This window comes from Rutilus rutilus, assembly GCF_951802725.1.
Source record: "Rutilus rutilus genome assembly, chromosome: 3".
Taxonomy (NCBI): domain Eukaryota; kingdom Metazoa; phylum Chordata; class Actinopteri; order Cypriniformes; family Leuciscidae; genus Rutilus; species Rutilus rutilus.
The window spans coordinates 14,963,423-14,984,667 of NC_140211.1; the positions used below are offsets into that span (position 1 = coordinate 14,963,423).

Here is a 21,245-nt window from a genome sequence, read left to right on the forward strand (position 1 = left end):
TCCATGGAAGGCCACTTTTCATGATCCAATCAGTTCCCAATGAAAAATAAAATAAAAAAATAAAATCTTAAATTGGTTACACTTTAATTTGAATGGGTTAGTAGAATAAGTTGACATGTACTTGCAAAGTTACTTATAGTCAGTAGAATGTCTGTTGGAGGACCATCACAATAAAGAGTTAGCAGATATTATGCAGACAGTCTACTATGATCTAATGAGAGTTGGTTGGCATGTGTAGGTGCAACGTTACTTTGTCTAAAGGGACCATCAAAATAAAGTGTTACCCTTAAATTCATTCAAATATCCAGTATTTCACATCGATGTAAAATGGTTTGTGAATGCATGTAGTGTAAGACGTGTGTTTGTGTGTTTTCTTCAGATGGGAGGTGAGCGTGTGGAACCCGTGCTCTGTGTCATGTGGTGTGGGGCTACAGACGCGCGGCGTGTCCTGCGTGAGGTCTGTGGCGGGAAACCGCACTGAACCGGCGTCCAGCAAAGACTGTGTGGACACACGACCTCCAGAACTGCAGGCCTGCAACCAGGTGGCGTGTCCACCGTCCTGGGAGGCTGAGGAGTGGCAACAGGTTAGTGACCCCTGTGATTTTAGATTATTAATTACTAAAGACTGTCAGTTTGAATCTGATTTTTGTGTTTGGAATCTGATTATATTTAGCAAGTGTGAACGGCAAAAACTCACATATAATTTGATATTTCTAATTCGTTTCAATCTACATTCATGTATTTTAAAATCCTATTCAAATCTAATTGAAATCTGTTTCAGTCTGACCACTCTGATTAAATTCTGCATTGCTTTATTGCTTATGTCACTTTCTTGCCATTGCAGAAACATTGTGTTGTTTGTCGGTGTGCAGATCACCCAGAAAATTATAATATATAATGGAATACATATCTGTGGTCCAGTGATGAAGTGTCTTTATATTTTGAGAACGGCAGAGAAGGCAGCACGAAAAAAAAAGCCATGCGTTCCAGCTTCCTGCGTTTCTGCCGCAGCTTCATTAGACGTAGTAGTCCAGAGTTGCGGCTACACATTATTGTCATATTGTAAGACAACATTTCAAACCCTCCATGTTATTTTTGGCATATGCCTACCAACACAATGTCATTGCCATAAAAACCAACACAGATCAGAGCACCAGTTGGACTGTGGACAGTCAGTCATTTAGATCATATTCCAATCAGATACACAAATAATAACAAAAAGAGTGTGAACGTAGTCTAAGAAATCTCTGTAGTATCTCAATGGTTTCTCCTAGACATCAATGAGACTGAAAGGAGAGACTTTTGTCTAAATGTGTTTTTTTTTATTAAAATAGCAGAAAGTGCCAGAGACTTACGTAAGCACTTTGAAGATTCACTTCTGTGAAATCCTTTTCATAGCTGACTTTCCATCTTTATTTGGCTTTTCTACTGTAAACATCAAGAGTTGTGGTTTGTATTCGCTCACATGCTGTGTTCTCTGTGGTTGTAGCATATGTGGGAAAGACTGATGTTGATTTGTTTGTTTGCGTTTGATTCATCTCTGGGTCAGTGCTCTCATTCGTGTGGCAGAGGAACGCAGTGGCGTAAGGTTTACTGTAAACAGAGACTAGCTACTGGAAGCTACCTAAAGTTGAGAGACGAGGAGTGCGCTGGAACCAAACCCGACGTACACAGGACATGCAACAACCCTGATTGTCTGCTGCCTCGTCTGGAAGGCGGAGAATGGTCCAAGGTGTGTTTCTGCATGTGTGTGTTTCTAACCAAGATTTTCTTTTTAAAGAAGCAAGCATGCATTCAATTTACAAAAAGTGATGGTAAATACATTTATAATGTTTCAAAAGAGTTCTATTACAAATAAATTCTGTTCTGTGTGTAAGTGCTTTCTATTCATCAAAGAATCCTGAAAAAAATGTATATGTTTACACAAAATTAAGCAGCACAACTGTTTTCAACATTGATAATAATAAGAAATGTTTCTTGAGCACCAAATCAGCATATTAGTATGATTTCTGAAGGATCATGTGACACTGAAGACTAGATTAATGATGCTGAAAATTCAGCTTTGCCAACACAAGAATAAATTACATTTATAAATATAATAAAATGAAACACTGTCACTTTATATTACAATAATATATCACAATATTACTGTATTTATTGTATTTTAATCAAATATTTGGTGAGCATAATACTTTTTCAAAAACATTTTTCAAAATCTGACCAAACCCAAACATTTGAACGGTGCTATATTTAGCTTCATTTAAAACCAGTAGAAGTTTTAGATTATTTTTTTCAATTTTGAAGATGTTAAGGCCACTTCACTTCAAGGACGATAGCTATAATAATAACTAAAACGTTTTAACAATCATTCTAATTCTATGAGAATATGGAATTCCTCACCACAACTATAACGATAACGACACAGAAAAATTATATCGTTGGACTCACTTTCAGAATTATGAACGATAAAAAACATTGTCAGCCGCCAGAATTCATCCTGCTTTAAAGAGCTTGAGTATTTAAAGCAGTAGTCAACATAACTGTGCGTGCTTATAATAAACATAAAGTTATTGTGCGTTGGTGTGGACGCTAATATATTTATTGTTGTAGTTACCTCTATAGTTATCATTCTCTACACCAGGACCATTTGTCCATGTATGTTTGCAGTGCTCTGTGACGTGTGGTAAAGGTGTCCAGCGGAGGGAACCTGTCTGTAGGAGACAGACAGCGTCCGGTCAGCTGGTCACTCTGGACAGGTCGTCCTGCAGTGACCTCCCTCTTCCTCCCCTGATCAGGAGCTGCCGTATGAGCCCCTGCAGCAGTAAGATATTTTATATTCCAACCATCCTTTACCTAAAGTTTACCCGATGTGCAACCCCATTACGCCTGAGTGTATTCTTGTAAATTTATTGTACTGTAAAATTGTGGTTGTAATTTAACTTAGAACTGACCTCTGTTTGATCTTGGTCTCACTATGGTCTCCATACATTCGGATACCAACACAAGGGAAATTTCATAAAAAGATTTCGGGACCCCCTGATGTTTTGAGCTGTGGGAACAACACAATCTTACTTGAGTCTCAAATTTCTCAAATAAATAGCAGGGATCAGTAGGTATCACTTAGCATGTTATCATTGTTCTCATGACACCCATGAACCAATGAACTCTCTATGGTCATATGTAATAACTATATGTGAACATATATTATGAACATGTGAAACTTCCCGAATGGCTTTGAGATGCTTTCTGATTAAAGCTTAATGCTATGGTTCAGAAAAATCGATCTTGATAACGTTTCTTTTTTAAGCTTCAGTTTCAAACTGAATTTGGTTTATTGGTTTGTATATCTTGATAAGGTCCCGCGGTAAGGGACGGTCCAATAGCCTGTAAGCGGAGAATGTATATTCACATTGTGCCCTCATGTTATTTGTTCTTTCACCTAAATTTTCCAAAGCCCTTCTGTCCCATGTGATTTGACTTCATTGGGTTCGTCTGAACTGCAGAGATTATTTGGGGGATTCAAAAGCAGTCATAACCTCACGCGAAACTAAAGTAATTAGCCCTAACCAATGTTTGAACCGCCTAAACTTCTTCCGTCTCTTTCCACAGAGCACACTCATTCTAGAAAACGTTGCCCTCAGGTCATTGGCCTGAAACGCATCTACATCCAGACCAGACAAGAAAAAAGGCTTAGTTTTACCATTGGAGGACGAGCCTACCTTCTTCCCAAGACTGCCGTCATTATCAAGTGTCCTGTGCGGCATTTCCCTAAAGCTCAGATCCGCTGGGAGAAGGATGGGAGTGAACTGACTAGTTCCAAACGTTTGAGCATCACCAAGTCTGGGGCTTTGAGGATCTACAGCCTGGAAGCTGGAGATATTGGACTGTACCGTTGCTGGGCCAATCAAGATTCAGACACCTTCATCCTGAAGCTGATCGGATACAATAATAGACTCCTGGAACAGCCTGAAGGAAAGGGTTTGGGGAAGGAAAGAAGTAGGAACTTTCATCCGTACCTCAACAAAGAAGGTGGTTACGTTAGTTCAAAGTGCAATGAGGGGTTTCCACCTGGTAAGAAGGCTCCAAAATCTCACCCAAGCTGGGTGCAAAGAAACGAGTTCTACCGAGATGATGATGGCCAGCCTAAGGAGCTCTGGGATACTCTTGCTTTGGGGAACTATGCTTTGGCTTCGGGGCCCAGGAGCCACACAGGGGCATTTGTCCTTGAACCTGCACAGTTCGAGGAGCTTGTGAAGAACATCAGTCTGCTGGCAGAGAGCGGGGATGTGTCGGATGAAATGGCATCGCACCTGATAGGCAAGCTAATAGAGGATTTGGCTGCCGCGGGGCAAGGGGCACCTACAGAGGAAGGCACTACGATGGACAATCATTTAGATAAGACGCCAAACACTTCAGAACTTACTGGGGACATGGCGTCGACAAGAGGCAGTCGAGCGGTAATCATTCGCCAAAGGCATCACGGATCTGACATGAACTTCCAGAGGGATCTCAGGATCCACGTGGGCAGGAACGCTTACTTAACCAATGCCACCCACAGCCTCACGCTGATGTGTCCCACTCAGGGATTACCACCTCCAAACCTCTCCTGGAGCAAAGATGGAGCTCCACTACAGAACAGCGACAGGTAAAGACAATGATATGTACTGTAGTTGGGGGTTCAATTCAATATTGCAGTTTCGCTCTCTTTCTATTTCTACAGTTTTTGGAGGGCTAACAGTTTTTGATAGTCGGCTTTAAATCCATGTTTAAAGGAGAAACATAAATTCTGTGTCATTCCAAACCTGTTATTTTTACATGTAACTCAAAATGATAGTTTATGAAAAAGAATGCACAACACACTGTACTGGTACTATATTAGTTTATATTTACATTTATGCATTGTCTGGGATATAAAATCAATAACCTTGATGTTGTAGCGCCATGCTCTACTGTTTGAGTATATTACTTTTGCCATCATAAAGCTCTAACTTAAAGGGATAATGAAAGATTATATAGAATATTTAACCCTTTAAATGTTGTTTCTTGAATATTCTTGAGTTTTTATTAGTGGCGTATTATTAGTAGAATAATATTTTAGTAGAAGTGTTATTTTAGTAGAATTTTTGTAGAATTTATATAATATTGTACTATTATAGTATTTATTAATTTAGATTTTTTCAGTTTTCATTTTATTTTTAGTTTTAGTAATTGTGTGCATGTGCATTTTTTATTTTCTTTTGTTTAGCTTTAATTTTTTTTTTTTTTTTTTTCAGTTTTAGTAGTTATTGTTCTTCAACTTAAATACAAATTTGAAATGTTGCCTTGGAAACTAACAAAAAAAGTTTTATTATATTAAATTAAATTTTATTTATTTATTTAATTTATTTGTATTTACTAGTTTTAGTTTTAATTAACAATAACAAGATATTATAAATATTATTCAATATTGTTGCCTCCCTTTTTCAAAATATCTCCTTTTGTGTTCCACTGAAGTGCAGTTATCAGTTTTAGATGAACTATTCCTGTAAATTTGGCATTTTGTTCCTGCTCAAAATCCAACTACAGTAATGTCATAGACATTTTTACTATAACACACCAGGAGAGTGTCTGATTACAAAACTTCTGGAATTCACATGACTTTACTTTTTTTTTTTCCTGTTATTATCACCGACAGTTCTTTTAGTCCAACGAACATGATGCTGAAAACGAGCAGAGTTCAACTTTTACACCGAAAAGCAATTTTTTCTCTCTTTATAGAAAACAAGACTCCCTGTGTACCTCTGAGTCCAGCCGTGACTGATCTTGATTGAGCAACCGCATATTCCAAAAGCCTGTTAATCACAAACCCACTCAAATATTCACCTCAAAAGCACCCCAGATCTCACGTTATGCGGTCTGTTGGGGTCAGAAATACTGGCTGTGCTTCTTTCAGTTTCTCTCCAGGGTCGCATTGTGGTCTAATCGTCTACTCTATACTGTTGACTGTTAAATACCGTCATTGAAAACATTGACTTAGTAACTCAGCTTTGTCCAGCTCACGGCCTTAACATAGCCTCCGCCCAGACAGTCGCCAAACATTGTCTGCCCCTCTTCCTGGCGTGCGCTATGGGACCTGAAAGAGACATTGCTGTGCAAACATTGTTCAGGCCTCTTCTCGCAACTTGGGCTTGAAAACTCAGGAGCTCTGAGGTGAATCTTGATATACTGAAGCGCTGTAACTTTCAGAGGTCACTTTTGACTTGAACCGTAGGGTCATTTTACGAAGTGTGTGCCATTTCCAGTTTAACAACGTGGTTTTAAAGTAAATGTTTGAGATTTAAGACATTTTAGGAGATACAATTTTTTTTAAATGTTAGTTGCATTGTGACATCAGGTCAATATGTTGAGGTAACAGTGCCTTGTACTGTTTAGAAAGAGAATTTATTGTTGAGATTTAGCCTATACAAATATCCAACAGTTTTATTATATTATTATATTTATACATCACATTGTATTTTATTGGTCTTGGGATTAAATTAATTGATTTATGCTTGTTTCTATGATTTTTTGATGCAACATCATCTCCATATCCTGGACAGAACTGATCTCAACTCAAACTGGCAAGCAATAATTTTTTTTTTTTTTAAATATGAAGTTCAACTCAGGGAAACAAGCTTGTTTTCAGCTATAACCATTTTTGTCTTATTATTTTTTTGGATCAGGCACAATCCTTCTATAATACTTTATTTATTTATTATGCTCAAGTTATTTTGACCACAGTATTGCTCAGAGCTGCCAAATCATTTGCCTCCCACTCTTTTGTTGACAGCCGTGTTTCTGTGCGGTCTCGACTGCATTACTGCCGCTCAGTAACTTCCATCAAAGCAGTGCTGTAGAATGCCACTTGACTCCAAAACCAAATATAACGTCGCTGCCAACTCATGCCAGCCCAGTGCCAACCCAGAATGAATGCGTTCCACTCCTACAGAGTAATATTTACAATTTGATTATGTTATTCTTTTCTCACTGCAGGTATTGGGGATATTTTAAAAACTGTCTGGCTATACGGAAACCGTTCCAAATTACAGTGTCAGGGTTTTTTTTTCATTGATGGGAAGAAACAAAAACTATCTGTTTGTCTCTGTCTGTCAAGATGTTCAGGCAGTTTGTGAAGGTTAACAATTTGGTAGCGTTTTAATTATTAGTTAGTTACAGTATATTCACGATCGATCAAAAGTTTGGGGTCAAGACTTTTATGCTCACCATGGCTGCATTTATTGGATAAAAAATGCAGTAAAACGGCAGTATTATTATTACTACAATTTAAAATAACCCTTTTCTATTTGAATATATCTTAAAGGGATAGTTCACTTTGAAATTAATTTTTGATATGTTTTAGCTTACCTCAAGGGCATCCAAGATGTAGGTGTCTTTGTTTCCGCAGTAGTTTCAATTTTGATATTTTTAGGTCAAACCGTTCTTGTCTGTCAGTCATATAATGCAGGTCTATGGTCACTGGCTCAAAACACAAGCACAGAGTCCAAATTAAAACAATTCCCCATCGTCCAAATGAAACAATTCCCCATCATAAGTACACATTGATGGCCTAAGACACGAAACGAGCGGTTTGTGTGAGAAAACGAACAGTATTTATATCGTTGTTATCTCTTGAAAACAGCACACGTCCAAATGATCTGACGGCGCGGGCGGGTATAGATATATACATAGATGTCGCCTTGGCTACTGCAGTTCATTGGAACGAAACCGTAGCCAAGCGACATCTAGTGTATATATCTATACCCGCCCGCTGGCGGGTATAGATGTATACACTAGATGTCGCCTTCGCTACTGCAGTTCATTGGAACGAAACCGTAGCCAAGGCGACATCTATGTATATATCTATACCCGCCCGCGCCGTCAGATCATTTGGACGTGTGCTGTTTTCAAGAGATAACAACGATATAAATACTGTTCGTTTTCTCACACAAACCGCTCTGGGCTTAATTAAAAACCGCTTAATTTCAAAGTGAACTATCCCTTTAAAATGTAATTTATTCCTGTGATGCAAAGCTGAATTTTCAGCATCATTACTCCAGCTTTATTGTCACACGATCCTTCAGAAATCATTTGAATATGATGATTTGATTGATTCATCAAAGAATCCTGAAAAAAAATGCATCATGATTTCCACAGAAATGCCAAGCAGCACAATACAAATCAGCATATTCGAATATTTTCTGAAGGACTGGAGTAATGAAACGTGTCCTGTGCAATGACAACCTCACTGGAGAAACAGCAGCTCTGTGTGATGGCGTATATCTCCATTCTCCTCCCATCCGCAGCTCCTGTGGCGATCATGGCCCCAGGGCCGTCTCTGCTGTTGCGCTTACGTAGCGCTTCTTATTTTTGGCCAAATGTGAAGCAAAACACAGGCGAGGTGATTGACGTTCACAGACTCTAAAGCTGTGTGAAGTCTCACCCTTTCGTGCCCTTTTATTCAGATGTGTCTTGGCACCACGGCGATGCTCTAAATCAGATCCTAACAAGGTTGATTTACTCCTAGAGCTGTGAACTGGAAATCACACTCAGACCAGTGAAGTTTCTGCTCCGGTAATGGTATGATTGATATTTAGATGAAAATTTTTATTTTAAGGTTAGCACAGTAAGTTAAGTTAGGGTAAGTTACTCTAAAAATGACAAGCTACTACATATATCTTCAACAATGTAATTAGATTACTGGACTCTAAAAAGTGTTGCATTACTTATTACTAATTACTTTCTAAAACTCATAACAACCTCATCTGGCTGTACAATACAAGCATGAAACCGCTCTTTTAATTCTTTCAAATAAATAATATAAAATAGCATAAATTATTCTTGACCTGACCAAAGTAATTTAAAGGGAGAAGGTTACATTTACAAAAGCATACATTTTAACATTAGACATCACATTTTGATGTTAAATCCACTATTGTTTCATGCAGAATTGTTCTATAGTCTATAAGTATTTAATGCAATTACACCAGAAGTAACAGTTTTTTCGTCTAATATTAATTTCGGCTTTTTCATTAACAATTTTTTTTTTTTTTTTTTTTTTTTTTTTTTTTTTTAACAATACCAACACTGGTTCTGCCCTATCTTCCTGTTTCTACAATAAATATGTCAACACAGGAACACTATAAAAAGTTTTCCAGTAAAAAAAAATTGTAAACATCAGTAAAACAAGATATATTTACTTGAGCCACAATGTGTCTTAAATTAAGTTTGTATAAAAGAAGAAAAAAAGCAATTATCTGAAATTCTGCATGCAAGTGCTTATTATTTTCTGTTCAAATTTTTCCAAAGACGTCTTGTAATGATTATTTTTTTCATTAAATGTGGCATGTAAGTGAAGTGTAAGGATAATGTTTGTGATTGTGAAACAATGCCGCCATTGTCCCGAAGTTGATTTCCCGCACACATTTGTGCCTGTGAGTCGGCCCAGACGTGCCATCACACTTTAGATGATATCTTTTCTTCGATACTTCAGACATGACTCAGCTGGTGTGTTTTTATTAGTGGGTCTGAATGAGTAGACTTTCATAAGATGTGTGCTGGATGGGATACAATGCACATTTTGTGCCGGTGTCCCTTTGTGGGTTTGGGTGGGAGCAAACGGAGAGCTCACTACACCCTGGAGGTTTCTAACAGATCCTGACTTTCTTAATCACTCTGTCTCTGTTCCAAAACACAGAGAGCTTCCATGCTGTGTTCTGTATGCATAGGCAACTGGCTCAAAAGGCAGCATCCTTACTGAAATCTGAACTTTTGGACATCCTTTTCGTAAAGAATCCGGAAAATACGAAGCAGCACAACTGGTTTCAACATTGATAGTAAGAAGAAATATTTCATGAGCAGCAAATCAGCATATTAGAATGTTTTCTGAAGGATCATGTGACACTGAAGACGGGAGTAATGATGCAGAAAATTCAGCTTTGCTTTTTTTTTTTCTAGTTTCGAAAACAAAGACAGATATTAAGCTGATACCTTCTTTGGTGTTATAGGATCAGTCTAAGAATTTAAAAACTTTTTGCTCTGGAGGCCCACTAGACTTCACGAGTGTCAGATGAACTCCCTGAGACGCACAGCGGCGTCTGCACAATAAACACTTTAATCAGGTATATAAACACCTCTGAGGGTTCATCACACTCACTCTGATTGACTCTTCTGGGATTCCTGATTGCTGTAGGAGATCACGTGAAGAGCGAACCAGAAACAGAAAAGTGGCAGAGCCCGAGGGAAGCTTGTGATTGATATACAGGAAATAAGAGATTGAACCAGATCTCGACCTGATCCGATGGTGTGGCTGTTGATTAAAACACAATCGTGGTGTGTGTTTTCATTGAAAGGGCACAGATACAGTAGGTGCATTGAGCTCCTGTGGTTTCACTTCTGTTATATATACAAACTAGCTGTTGTTTTAACCCAGATACAACCCGGTTTAAGTGAGTCTCTAATTGTGTAATGCTACATACAGTACCAGTCAAAAGTTTGGAAACATTACTATTTTTAATGTTTTTGAAAGAAGTCTCTTATGCTCATCAAGCCTGCAGTTAAAAAAAAAAAAAAAACAGTAATATTATGAAATATTATTACAATTTAAAATAATGGTTCTCTTTTTTAATATATTTTAAAATGTAATTTATTTTTGTGTGATGCAAAGCTGAATTTTCATCAGCAAGTACTCCAGTCTTTGGTGTCTTATATCCTTCAGAAATCATTCTAATATGATGATTTGATACTCAGTTATTATCAATGATGGAAACAGTTGTGCTGTTTAATATATTTTTTTGGAATACTTTTTTCAGGATTCATTGATGAGTAAAACGTTACCAGCATTTATTCATAAAAACAGCATTTATTCAAAATAAAAACATTTCTAACAATATAAATCGTTACCATCACCTTTTATCAATTTAACGCATCCTTGTTGAATTAAAGTACTAATTTCTTTAAAAAAAAAAAAAGTATTGTTCCCAAACTTTTGAACGGTAGTGTATATTGTTACAAAAGATTTCTATTCTAAATAAATACAGTTCTTTTTAACTTTTTATTCATCAAATAATCCTGAAAAAAGTATCTCAGGTTATAAAAAAAATATTAAGCAGCACAACTGTTTCCAACATTGATCATAAATCAGCATATTAGAATGATTTCTGAAGGATCATAAGACACCAAAGACTGGAGTACTTGCTGATGAAAATTCAGCTTTGCATCACACAAAATAAATTACATTTTAAAGTATATTAAAAAAAGAGAACCATTATTTTAAATTGTAATAATATTTCATAATATTACTGTTTTTTTTTTGTTGTTGTTTTTTTAACTGCAGGCTTGATGAGCATAAGAGACTTCTTTCAAAAACATTAAAAATAGTAGTGTTTCCAAACTTTTGACTGGTACTGTACGTACGTGGTTAGGGGAAATGCGATAAAATGGTAGGGTCCACGGCTCTATCATTGGAGAAAGAGTAACAGTCAAGTTGGAGCATGTGTGACTTGATCACATTAAGGCCCAATCCCAATTCTATTTTAGAGCCCTTTGCCTATCCCTAACCCTTCGCCTACCCTTGCACCTTGAAACAGAGTGGCAAGGCATAGGGGTGAAAATATTCCCCTAAGAAATGGGACGCCACTACTACACCGTTACACGTCGTTATACGTCGCCACTAGCGCCGTCACAGGAGATGCGCCGACGTTTATCACAAACTTCCAAGATGGCGTCGTCAGCTGTAGTCATCTCAGTTGCGTGGGTTACAGTAAATATGAACACAAGATTGAATGTAACATAAAGCAAATGATTATTTGTCGTTAAAATACTTATTAATGCCAAAAGTCCCCATAACCCTCCAACCAGAAGAGAATCGAGACAACCCTACTCCTTCACGTGAATTCGCAAAACAGAGGGGTAGGGGAAAGTGAAGGGGTATGGGGTAGATTTGGGATTGGGCCTAAGCCTTGACATCAATGAATTTCTGTCAGAGTTGTACATATCACACTGTTCGATAGAAATTAATTGCCAAATGTGAAGCCTTGAGCTGAATCCTACCTGTGGTAAAAAATATATATATATATTGTGACTTCTCATCACAGTATAACACGTGTAGTGTATTTACACATTTATCACATTTACACGTGTAAATTCTATAAACTCTAAAAACAGATCAATCAAAACATGTTGAAGATTAGCCAATAGGATATTACCTTTCATGCAGTGTAATACAGCTGTTTATGAATGTAAAAGGTCTACAAAGTTTTAAAGTGCTTTAACAAAAAAAGTTATTGTATCCTAAAAGAAAGAATCGATTCTGAACTGCTGAAATTAGTTGTCAGTCATACTTTCTGCAGAAACCTACAGTACATTAGTTTTGCAATGCATTTGCATAATGTCAGTCGATTGTCTTCATTGGCTGCCTACGAACAGCGTCTACTCTACTGACATCCATTAAAAAAAGGCCTCTGGTCTCTTTCCCTGCATATGTGTTATATTTTTTTGTTGTAACCATGAAATCTTCCCTTTAAGCTGCTTTGACAGTGTTCCCTGAAATTTGCAGCTGATTTAACGCATCTCTCTTGCCCTCCCCAGGGTATCGTGGGACAGTGGTGGAGAAGTACACATTTCGAGCCCTGGCGCCAATGATGTGGGCACTTACAGGTGCACCGCCACCAACGAGTTGGGCTCCGATTCAGAGACAACACATGTTCTGTTGGCTGGTGAGACATCGCTCACTGTTTCTCTCTGTAATGACTGTTTCTGTAATGACTGTTTTATATGCAATGTGAGCTGTTGGTTTTTTCTTTTTTCAAACAGAAACTCCCACGATCGCTGCATCACACAGAAACACGTCGGATCTGAAGAGTACCAGCCTGAAGGTGGTGGTTGGAGGTGTTATCAGTGTCCGTTTAGGTGCCAACCTCACCCTGGAGTGCCCTGTCAAAGGTGAGGGATGATTTCACAACCAGAAGAGCAATAGGAAATTATTGTGTGCATCTTTTAAGATCATATGTCATAAAAACTTGAAGCATATTCTCCAGTGCAGCCTCAATGTAGATGCTTCAAATTAACAAAATACTTCACTCTGTGAAAAAGTGAACATGTTTGATGTGTGCATATCCTATGCTTAATAGCTCTTGTCCATGTGGTTTTGGTGAAAGATTCGACTAATTGGACAGAAATGATGTGTAAAGTCAACAGGCTTTCAGGATGCTGGGCCCCTTCTATGGGATTTATGCTGTGCTGCATCATTTACAACCAGCAATCTACTGAAAAATTGGCCTCCTGTCGACCTATTGTACTAAAATTTACTTTTAGAGCTCTCTATAGATTTCTACTTATACAATGAGTGATCTAGCGGATTTTAGTGGATATATTTCAAAATCTTCAGATATACTTTAATTAAAGGGTTTAGTTAAAGTCTTGATCAATGATACTTTAAAATAAGACCAGTTTTTGGTATTTTTCGGTCCTAAGATGACTGCCTGTTCCTTTGAACCTTTACCTCACCTCACGAGATCAACAGCTCCCCTTTAACTCCATAAACCCAAACTGGATTCTATTCTTCCTTTTACCTCCTTTTTATGTGCAAATATATATTAGGGCTGGGTATTGACACAAATGTCACGATTCAATTCGATTTCGATTCACAAGCTTACGATTCGATTCAATTCAAATCTGATTTCAATTCAATTCTATTCGATATCAATTAAATACGATATATAAATCAGGCACAGTGCATAACAAATTTTCTCAAGGGGGGAAAAATCTCTTAACTATTGCTGTAATCTATACAAGGAGTCAGTTGGTACTATATTACTATAATATTAAAGGTTAAAATGGACTGATTTGTATACAAACCCTTAAAGTTTTTATAATAATAAAGTTAAAACACTAATTGATGGATTACATGAGGCATGATATTGATTTTGATAAGATGTACTGTATCTTTCAACACCTTCTGATGTTCATTCATCTTTATCTTGTGCTTGTGATCAGTTAACGTGCGCTTCTCTTGATGTGAGGCGGCAATAGAAATATCTCACGTCACATTAAAGAGTGGCAAAATGTATTGTTTGAATTTCATAATAAAATTGACAGATTTTGAATTTTAAAGTAACAAAGCACAAAGCTAATTCCGATTAAGTGGATGGGAGGTGCATTCTGTTCATTCATCAACTGAAAACAGCATAGACCAAAAGATCAATTCTTGGGATTTAATAATCGATATCGGTTTATAAAAATAAGAACTGATTAATATCGAGAAATACCAAGCCCTACTTTAAATAAATAAAGGCCTCTCTCAGGCCACTCTGTCTGTCTTCACTCCCCGCCGCAATTTATATAGAGTTGTTTATCTGGTGATTTGGTTGATGCAAAGGACACCTGCTGTTAACAATGGCCTCGCTGCAGCAGAGAGCCATAAGTGTCAGCTGTTCTCTCATGCTTTCATCACCATCTGATTCCCTGAGATGAATAAATGGGATTTGAAGAGCACATCCAGTTGGCTTTGACAGAAAGGACGGCATAGGCAGCCACAGAGCAGTGGATTGTGGGTAACGATGTAAGAAGATACTGTAATTGAGCGGTTAAACTGATGGTGTGGAGAGATGTGTTGTTAGAGGACGCACACATCCGGATACACACCCCTTTACCACAACCATCTGATTCAGGTTGCATGATTGCACAGTGTAATTCATTCTGCTTATCACGTTGGTCATTAATAATTGCTCCGTTCTAAAACCTAGTGAGCTGCCTACATAGACAGCATCCATGTAACTTCATAAGTGATTGATTTTGGAACATTCTTCAAGAAAGTCAAGTCAAGTCACCTTCATTTATATAGCGCTTTTAACAATATAGATTGTTTCAAAGCAACTTTACTGTGATGATAGGAAATTACATTAACAGAGATTGTTTTGGTTTTACAGCAGCTCTAGAATAAAGTTATTGTCCAGCTAAAGTTAGTTTTGATTGATTGATTCACTTCCGTTGCAGAGATCATTAGTTATTAACTTATGGGCCGCTAACACGACACCGTTCTAACAGAAAACACTTAACGCGCTCCGGCCCGCTCATCCGCACAAAACAGTGCCTGGTGGCTCGAGAACGCAAATCCTGAAATAGATTCCAAGGTGCAAGCCTTGACATTAAAAAAAAAAAAAGGTTATCTCTGCGCAAACCTCAAAAACGCAAACCCGCGAAAACGCACGTGTTTAGTCTATAGGTATGCGTGTTTGAATATATATGTGCGCAGGCATGTAGTCCTTCTTTACAAACCAACCCTCAACAAACTACTGGTGTGGCCTTAAAAATGTATAATAAAGAATTATATATCGCTTCCGCGTAGCCACGACAAGGGGAGAGACTAGTTGACACTTCAGGACTGCGTTGTCATCATGTCCAGGCACAGGTCCTTCATCAGATCTGGATACGGCCTGGATCCGACGGACTGCGGTAAACCGGGGGATAAACAGAGAGACTAATATTAGCGTAGTTGCCATCCATCTTATGATCTAACAAGTACATCAGGATTTTTGGGTGGTGTTCCCGGTTCCGGCTGACCTAATCTATGCAGCCTAACATTGAATTATTGAAGTCTATCATGTGTTATGTGTATGCTAGGTCAAAGAGATGTGTTTTTAGTGTAGATTTGAACTGACAGAGTGTGTCTGCTTCCCGGACAATGTTAGGAAGTTTTGGTGCTAAATAGGAAAAGGATCTACCGCCAGCAGTCGATTTTGATATTCTAGGTATTATCAACTGGCCGGAATTTTGAGATCGCAATAGACGTGACGGACTATAATGCGTTAAGAGCTCGCTCAAGTACTGGGGAGCTAAACCATTTAGTGCTTTGTAAGTAATCAGCAATATTTAAAATTTATACAATGTTTAATAGGGAGCCAATGCAGTGTATACTTCCTGGTTCTGGTAAAAACTCGAGCTGCTGCGTTTTGGACCAGCTGTAGTTTGTTTATTAAGCGTGCAGGGCAACCACCCATAATAACATTACAATACTCTAGCCTTTATGTTATGAATGCATGAACTAATTGTTCCGCATTTGTCATTGAGAGCATATGGTGTAATTTAGATGAAAAATGCAGTTTTACAGATACTAGACACGTGACTGATACTAGACAAGTAGTGCAGAGTGCACAGGAGAACGTTTAATCAGTATTCAATTCAAGTTTATTTGTTTAGCCCTTTTCACAATACATATTATTTCAAAGCAGCTTTACTGAAAATGCTTGTTTCACTGTTAAAATTTAAGAAGTATTCTGTTATCACTCAGAGATGAGTTTGTCAAAGTAATGTCCATATTGCAGTAATATAGAGCTATAATTTAGTACTTCATCTGGCTCTACAACAGGTCAAAAGCCAAAGGAATGGTTTTCATTAGGATTTGAAAATAGTCAGAGAGCATTATTGGAACAGTGTTTGTATGTAAGTCAGTAGGCGGTCAGCACTTAGAGATACACATTTTGTGTGCAATATATCTTCTTTTATGTTCCATTTTTTTCTTCATAATCATGTAGTTATTGTTCCTGTGTACGTTTCTCCTCCCAGTGGAAATTTCCTCCAAGAAAATACAGAGGTCACTTCGGCGGCCACTATTAATCCTACCTACATTAACAACATCAGTTCCTGCCATCTTTGCAAGCATGCCTGACAGTTTACTTGTGCCAAAGTGTGTCAATGCCCACGTGTACGCTTGATGCACACACACACACACACACACACACACACACACACATACACACACACCTCAAGCCCTCCGATGTTATTTTCCATTCCTGAGAGCGTGTCTATTCATTGGCTCTCAGACTAACGGCTGTATGTCAGTACTAATGTCTCCACTCGGTAGAAGGGGACCATAAAACTCAGACTCCAATCCATGTGCTGCTCATTATTTTCACCTGGGGTGTCCCATGGGAACTGGTTGGAGGGAGGCAATTTGCATTCATTGTGCCCATTTGTACAAGTAATTTGTGGCAATCTGCTGGCCTCTTGTTGATCTGCTCTTTGAATCAACATTTTCAGCGGTTTGAATAATTCTGCGCAAGCTTTAATGTTGATATACGAGTCTTTTAATGGTAAGATAGCAGTTGCCCCTAAATACTGGAGCTTGTTCAGTGATTTGTCTTGAGCTTAGGTTTGTTTTTGGCAAAGCTGCTACCATAAATTATCGATTTTTTTTTTTGTTATTATTATTATAACATTAAAATTAATGTTATATATAATTATATTTATGTTATATATATATATATATATATATATATATATATATATATATATATATATATATGTTATTAAAATTAATAATTATTTTGTGTTTATTTAGTTATACACAGTTAGTGGGTTAAATAGTTTATAAATGTATAACCCAAATACCCAAATAGTGGGTTATAGAAGGATACACCTTATATTTCCCATTTAAAAAAATATATATAATATAATATTTTATTATTTTATTATTATTTTATTTTATATATATATATATATATCCAGACAAAAGGACTGTGTGCAAAATGTAGGACATGGCTCAATTAAAATTAATTTATAAACATATTTTTTATGTAAAATAAGTTCAATTAAAATGATTCAAAAGTATAAACTGAGTCAAAAATGTCATGAGTTAGGACAGGCCATAATCACCCTTTTGAGTGCAGGATACAGATAGTTGATGTATTTAAAAAAATACTTTATTTTCATGCTGTGCTAATTTTTTGTTAAATAATAGTTTATGTAACATATCTAACATTTCTGGCAATATAGAATTTGCCCTTCCAACACCTTTAAAAAGTAATGGGACACCAAAGTGTACCCTACCCATAGAGAGTGGTGATTAGTGTCAGCTCCAGACTTGAGTGTGAATTGATTGATTGAGAGTGACTTGACGTTTGTCTCTTAACAGGTGTCCCTCAGCCAACAGTGAGCTGGCACCACAAGGAGGGTCCGCTAGGCGCCAGTGCTAGTCCTCTTCGGAACGGATCTCTGCTCTTGAGAAACCTCACACTGCAAGACTACGGCACCTACTCCTGCGTGGCTGCCAACAGCATTGGAAAATCGGTGGCCTCCAGCCTGCTACGTGTGGTGGGTGAGTAGCGATTCCCATAGTAGCCATATGTCAGTCGACACTTCACCGGGTGACAGGGAAATCCTCGCACGACAGCGATTCGGTGCTAAGTGAACCACACTTTGTGGGTTGGCTCTGTTTCCGACAAAGTCAGCTAACTCAGCGGGAGATTTGTGAGTCGTATATTGATATTGGCATCGTTTGGCGCGTCTTGTTGAGAAATAACGTGAGACCTACAGCCTACTGGGGTGGTAAAATCCATCTATGCAGCGAAATGAAGAAATATGCCCTTCTTTATAGAGGCCGTTTGTCTCTGGAGATCTTATAGGCCACATACAGAAGGCAGTCGAGGCCCTTATTTGGAGGCCCTCAGTATTTTATTAATTGAGGTCATTTCTGTCTCCATCACAGTCAGCCATAATCTCTCTGCTGATTGGAAAAATGCTCTGACTAAGAATAATAATTCAACTACTTGAGGTCATTCAACCATCAAAAAACAAAACAATCTACAGTACCTATAGGAATACTTTGGTTGATTGCGTTTGATGACGCAATGCTCTTTTCATGGCAGGAGGATCTTTGGGTGAATCTGAGCATCAGCCTTCAAAGGAAATGAACAGGAAGAGGGTTCTGATGACCTCTGTGATCGGCACCAGCGTCACGGTCAAACCAGGAGATATCTTAAGGATAGGTACAGTACTTTTCATGTTTTGTAAATGGTATGAGCTTGTTTTGTAATTTAAACACCATATAATTAGTCTTACCTACATAATTTTCCATCTTGTTTGACTGTGTAAGACTTGTTTTCAAAGAATATGTCTTACTACAGATACTTGCATGTGCTTTTAGCTTGTTTCAAAAAGCAAATTTATAGATATTTTACCTCAATAACCATTAAAAAATACTAAGTAAAAACGTACAAAAAATCCAGCCAAGAGATGTTTCATGACATACATACATTTCTAAAAGGTTGCTAAATTAGGACAGCAGGTACCACAGCACAGGGATATGAGTTTACTGCATGTGTTTGACAAATCGGACAGCCTTTGTAGCTCTTATTCTTGTGTCTTTGTGTTTGTGAGTTTAGATTTCCATTAAGACTGTTTAATTGAGTCTTACAGTAAATGTTTTTTAGTGCATGTTTTGCAGACTTTAGTGAATACATGGCTTGCTTTTTAAGACTAATTGCAAATGACAGGAGATGCCAAATCCATTTCCTTTTGAAATTCACCCATAACCCCTTTAGGTTGTCCAGTGGTCTCCAGTCACAAGAAGCCCATCAAGTGGTCCTATCAGAACCAGACCCTGAAGCAGAGTCCAGACGTGAGCTACCGCATGCTGGCGGGAGGACGTGTTCTGGAGATGAACACGCATGGAGGGAAATTTGACGGACGTTACGAGTGCCAAACACAGATCAACAACCAGCAGAGTCTCACAGCTTGGATTCACGTGCTTTCACAAGGTTAGTGTGAAGAGAAACAACTTGGGTGAGGAGAAACAAGAGCTCTCAATAGTTTTGGAATAGCACACAGCAGGGTTGTCACAATACCACAAACATATCTTATGAAACTATACTATAGCTCAATAGCTGATAGCTGATAATATTGCTGTTGAACTATGCATATCTTATACCAAGTGGTATCACGATACCATGCAAAATGAAATCTACAAAATACATCGATGTAAATGAAAACAGATTTTAATGAATTATTAATGAGAATGAATAACTGGCTATTTTTACCAATCAAATGAAATCAGTGAACAAAATCCATCTAAGCTCTACAGAAGTGACAATTACACTAGATGTATTTACACTGACACTTAAATGCTGCTCAGAGGTGGTATTAATGAATTTACACTGCGATTACAATTACATAAATAGTTTAATGTTATGAGATTAATGTTTGAAATATAAAATTTTGAATATAGAAATTAAATAATAGGGCTACTTTTAAATAGGAAACTAAAAGCGCTGGTAGGTGGTGGCAAGTCTTGATGGTTGAGTCACTGAATCATTCATTTAACTGATTCGTTCAGTGGGTGGAGCTTGACATCCAGCTCCCCATCTCTGGACGTAATGGGTGGAGCTTGAAGGTCTATCCACACCCTAACACCACTCATAACCCTATTGCTAAACCTAATTAGGTCAAGCTCCACCCATTTGATCCACAGTGGTGGAGCTGGACTAGGTTAAACTCCACCCATGACGTCCAGAAAGGGGGAGCTGGACGTCATGTGACTCTGCAGTGAGCACCACTTGAGCAAATTGCTGTTTTTATGAATGGCTCATTGACTCACCCAAATCGGCCAAAAACACGGATTCATTCAGAAACAAAACACGGCTGTGTATCGCTCGGAGAAACATAACAATTCTGCTTCAAACTATTTTCATTGGTGAAATAGATCGAAAACATCAATATTTACAATGTTGTGTCTAAAATGCCATTTAATAATAACTTTTTGTTTATTGAACTGTTGTAATAAATCAATCATATTTGCAGTCGTGCTGATATTCGGAAAAACAATACTCTCACTCGTGTCATATTGCTAAACCATAAAGGAGGCTACCATAAAACATAGGAGCATTTTTGCCAGCACATTTGGCTTTTTTTAAATCCCAGTGATCCTACGTAGACAACATTTTCAAGCATCAGATGCACGCTCTTGATTTGAAGGCTTTCATATTAAGATAGCTTCTTTAACCAAGCTTTAAAGGATCATTGCATGTCTCCTTCACAGAGGAGGCAATTCCACAATTCATCTTGGCAAGCTCGTGTCATCTAAGCTTTCAACTTAGAACAAAAAAGTCCTCATTTTTTGACAAAAAGCTGTCATTGAAGAGAAAGCATAAAAAGCCATCACATCACACGACACCAAGCAAAGGATGAGAAGTATTAAAAATAAAAACGTTTTAGACATTTCTTGCACTATTTCTATTATCTATATCATTATATAGAACACTTTTTTTTTTTTCTTTTTTTTTTTACTTTTTAATAAGCTTTATGTTAGGGATTTAAAAATGATGCACACTATTCAGTTGTAATATACGTATGGTTTTGTTCTTTATTCATGTATGTTATTGTTATTTGTTACTGGGTTTGTGTGTCTTTTTGTTATATGTATAATGTGACAATAAAAAAAGAAGCAAAAAACAAAT

General features: G+C 37.6%; 1 protein-coding gene across 1 annotated transcript in view; it reads left to right on the plus strand.

The window, feature by feature from the left end:
• adamtsl3 (ADAMTS-like 3) overlaps nucleotides 1-21,245 on the plus strand; it is a 164,066-nt gene that overhangs the window by 128,438 nt on the left and 14,383 nt on the right. Inside the window, exons 18-26 of the mRNA XM_084405736.1 lie at nucleotides 380-584; nucleotides 1,550-1,732; nucleotides 2,668-2,821; nucleotides 3,610-4,645; nucleotides 12,604-12,731; nucleotides 12,829-12,957; nucleotides 17,927-18,109; nucleotides 18,660-18,779; nucleotides 19,335-19,550. Coding sequence (XP_084261862.1) covers nucleotides 380-584; nucleotides 1,550-1,732; nucleotides 2,668-2,821; nucleotides 3,610-4,645; nucleotides 12,604-12,731; nucleotides 12,829-12,957; nucleotides 17,927-18,109; nucleotides 18,660-18,779; nucleotides 19,335-19,550 — 2,354 coding nt within the window. The remainder of the gene's footprint in view (nucleotides 1-379; nucleotides 585-1,549; nucleotides 1,733-2,667; nucleotides 2,822-3,609; nucleotides 4,646-12,603; nucleotides 12,732-12,828; nucleotides 12,958-17,926; nucleotides 18,110-18,659; nucleotides 18,780-19,334; nucleotides 19,551-21,245) is intronic.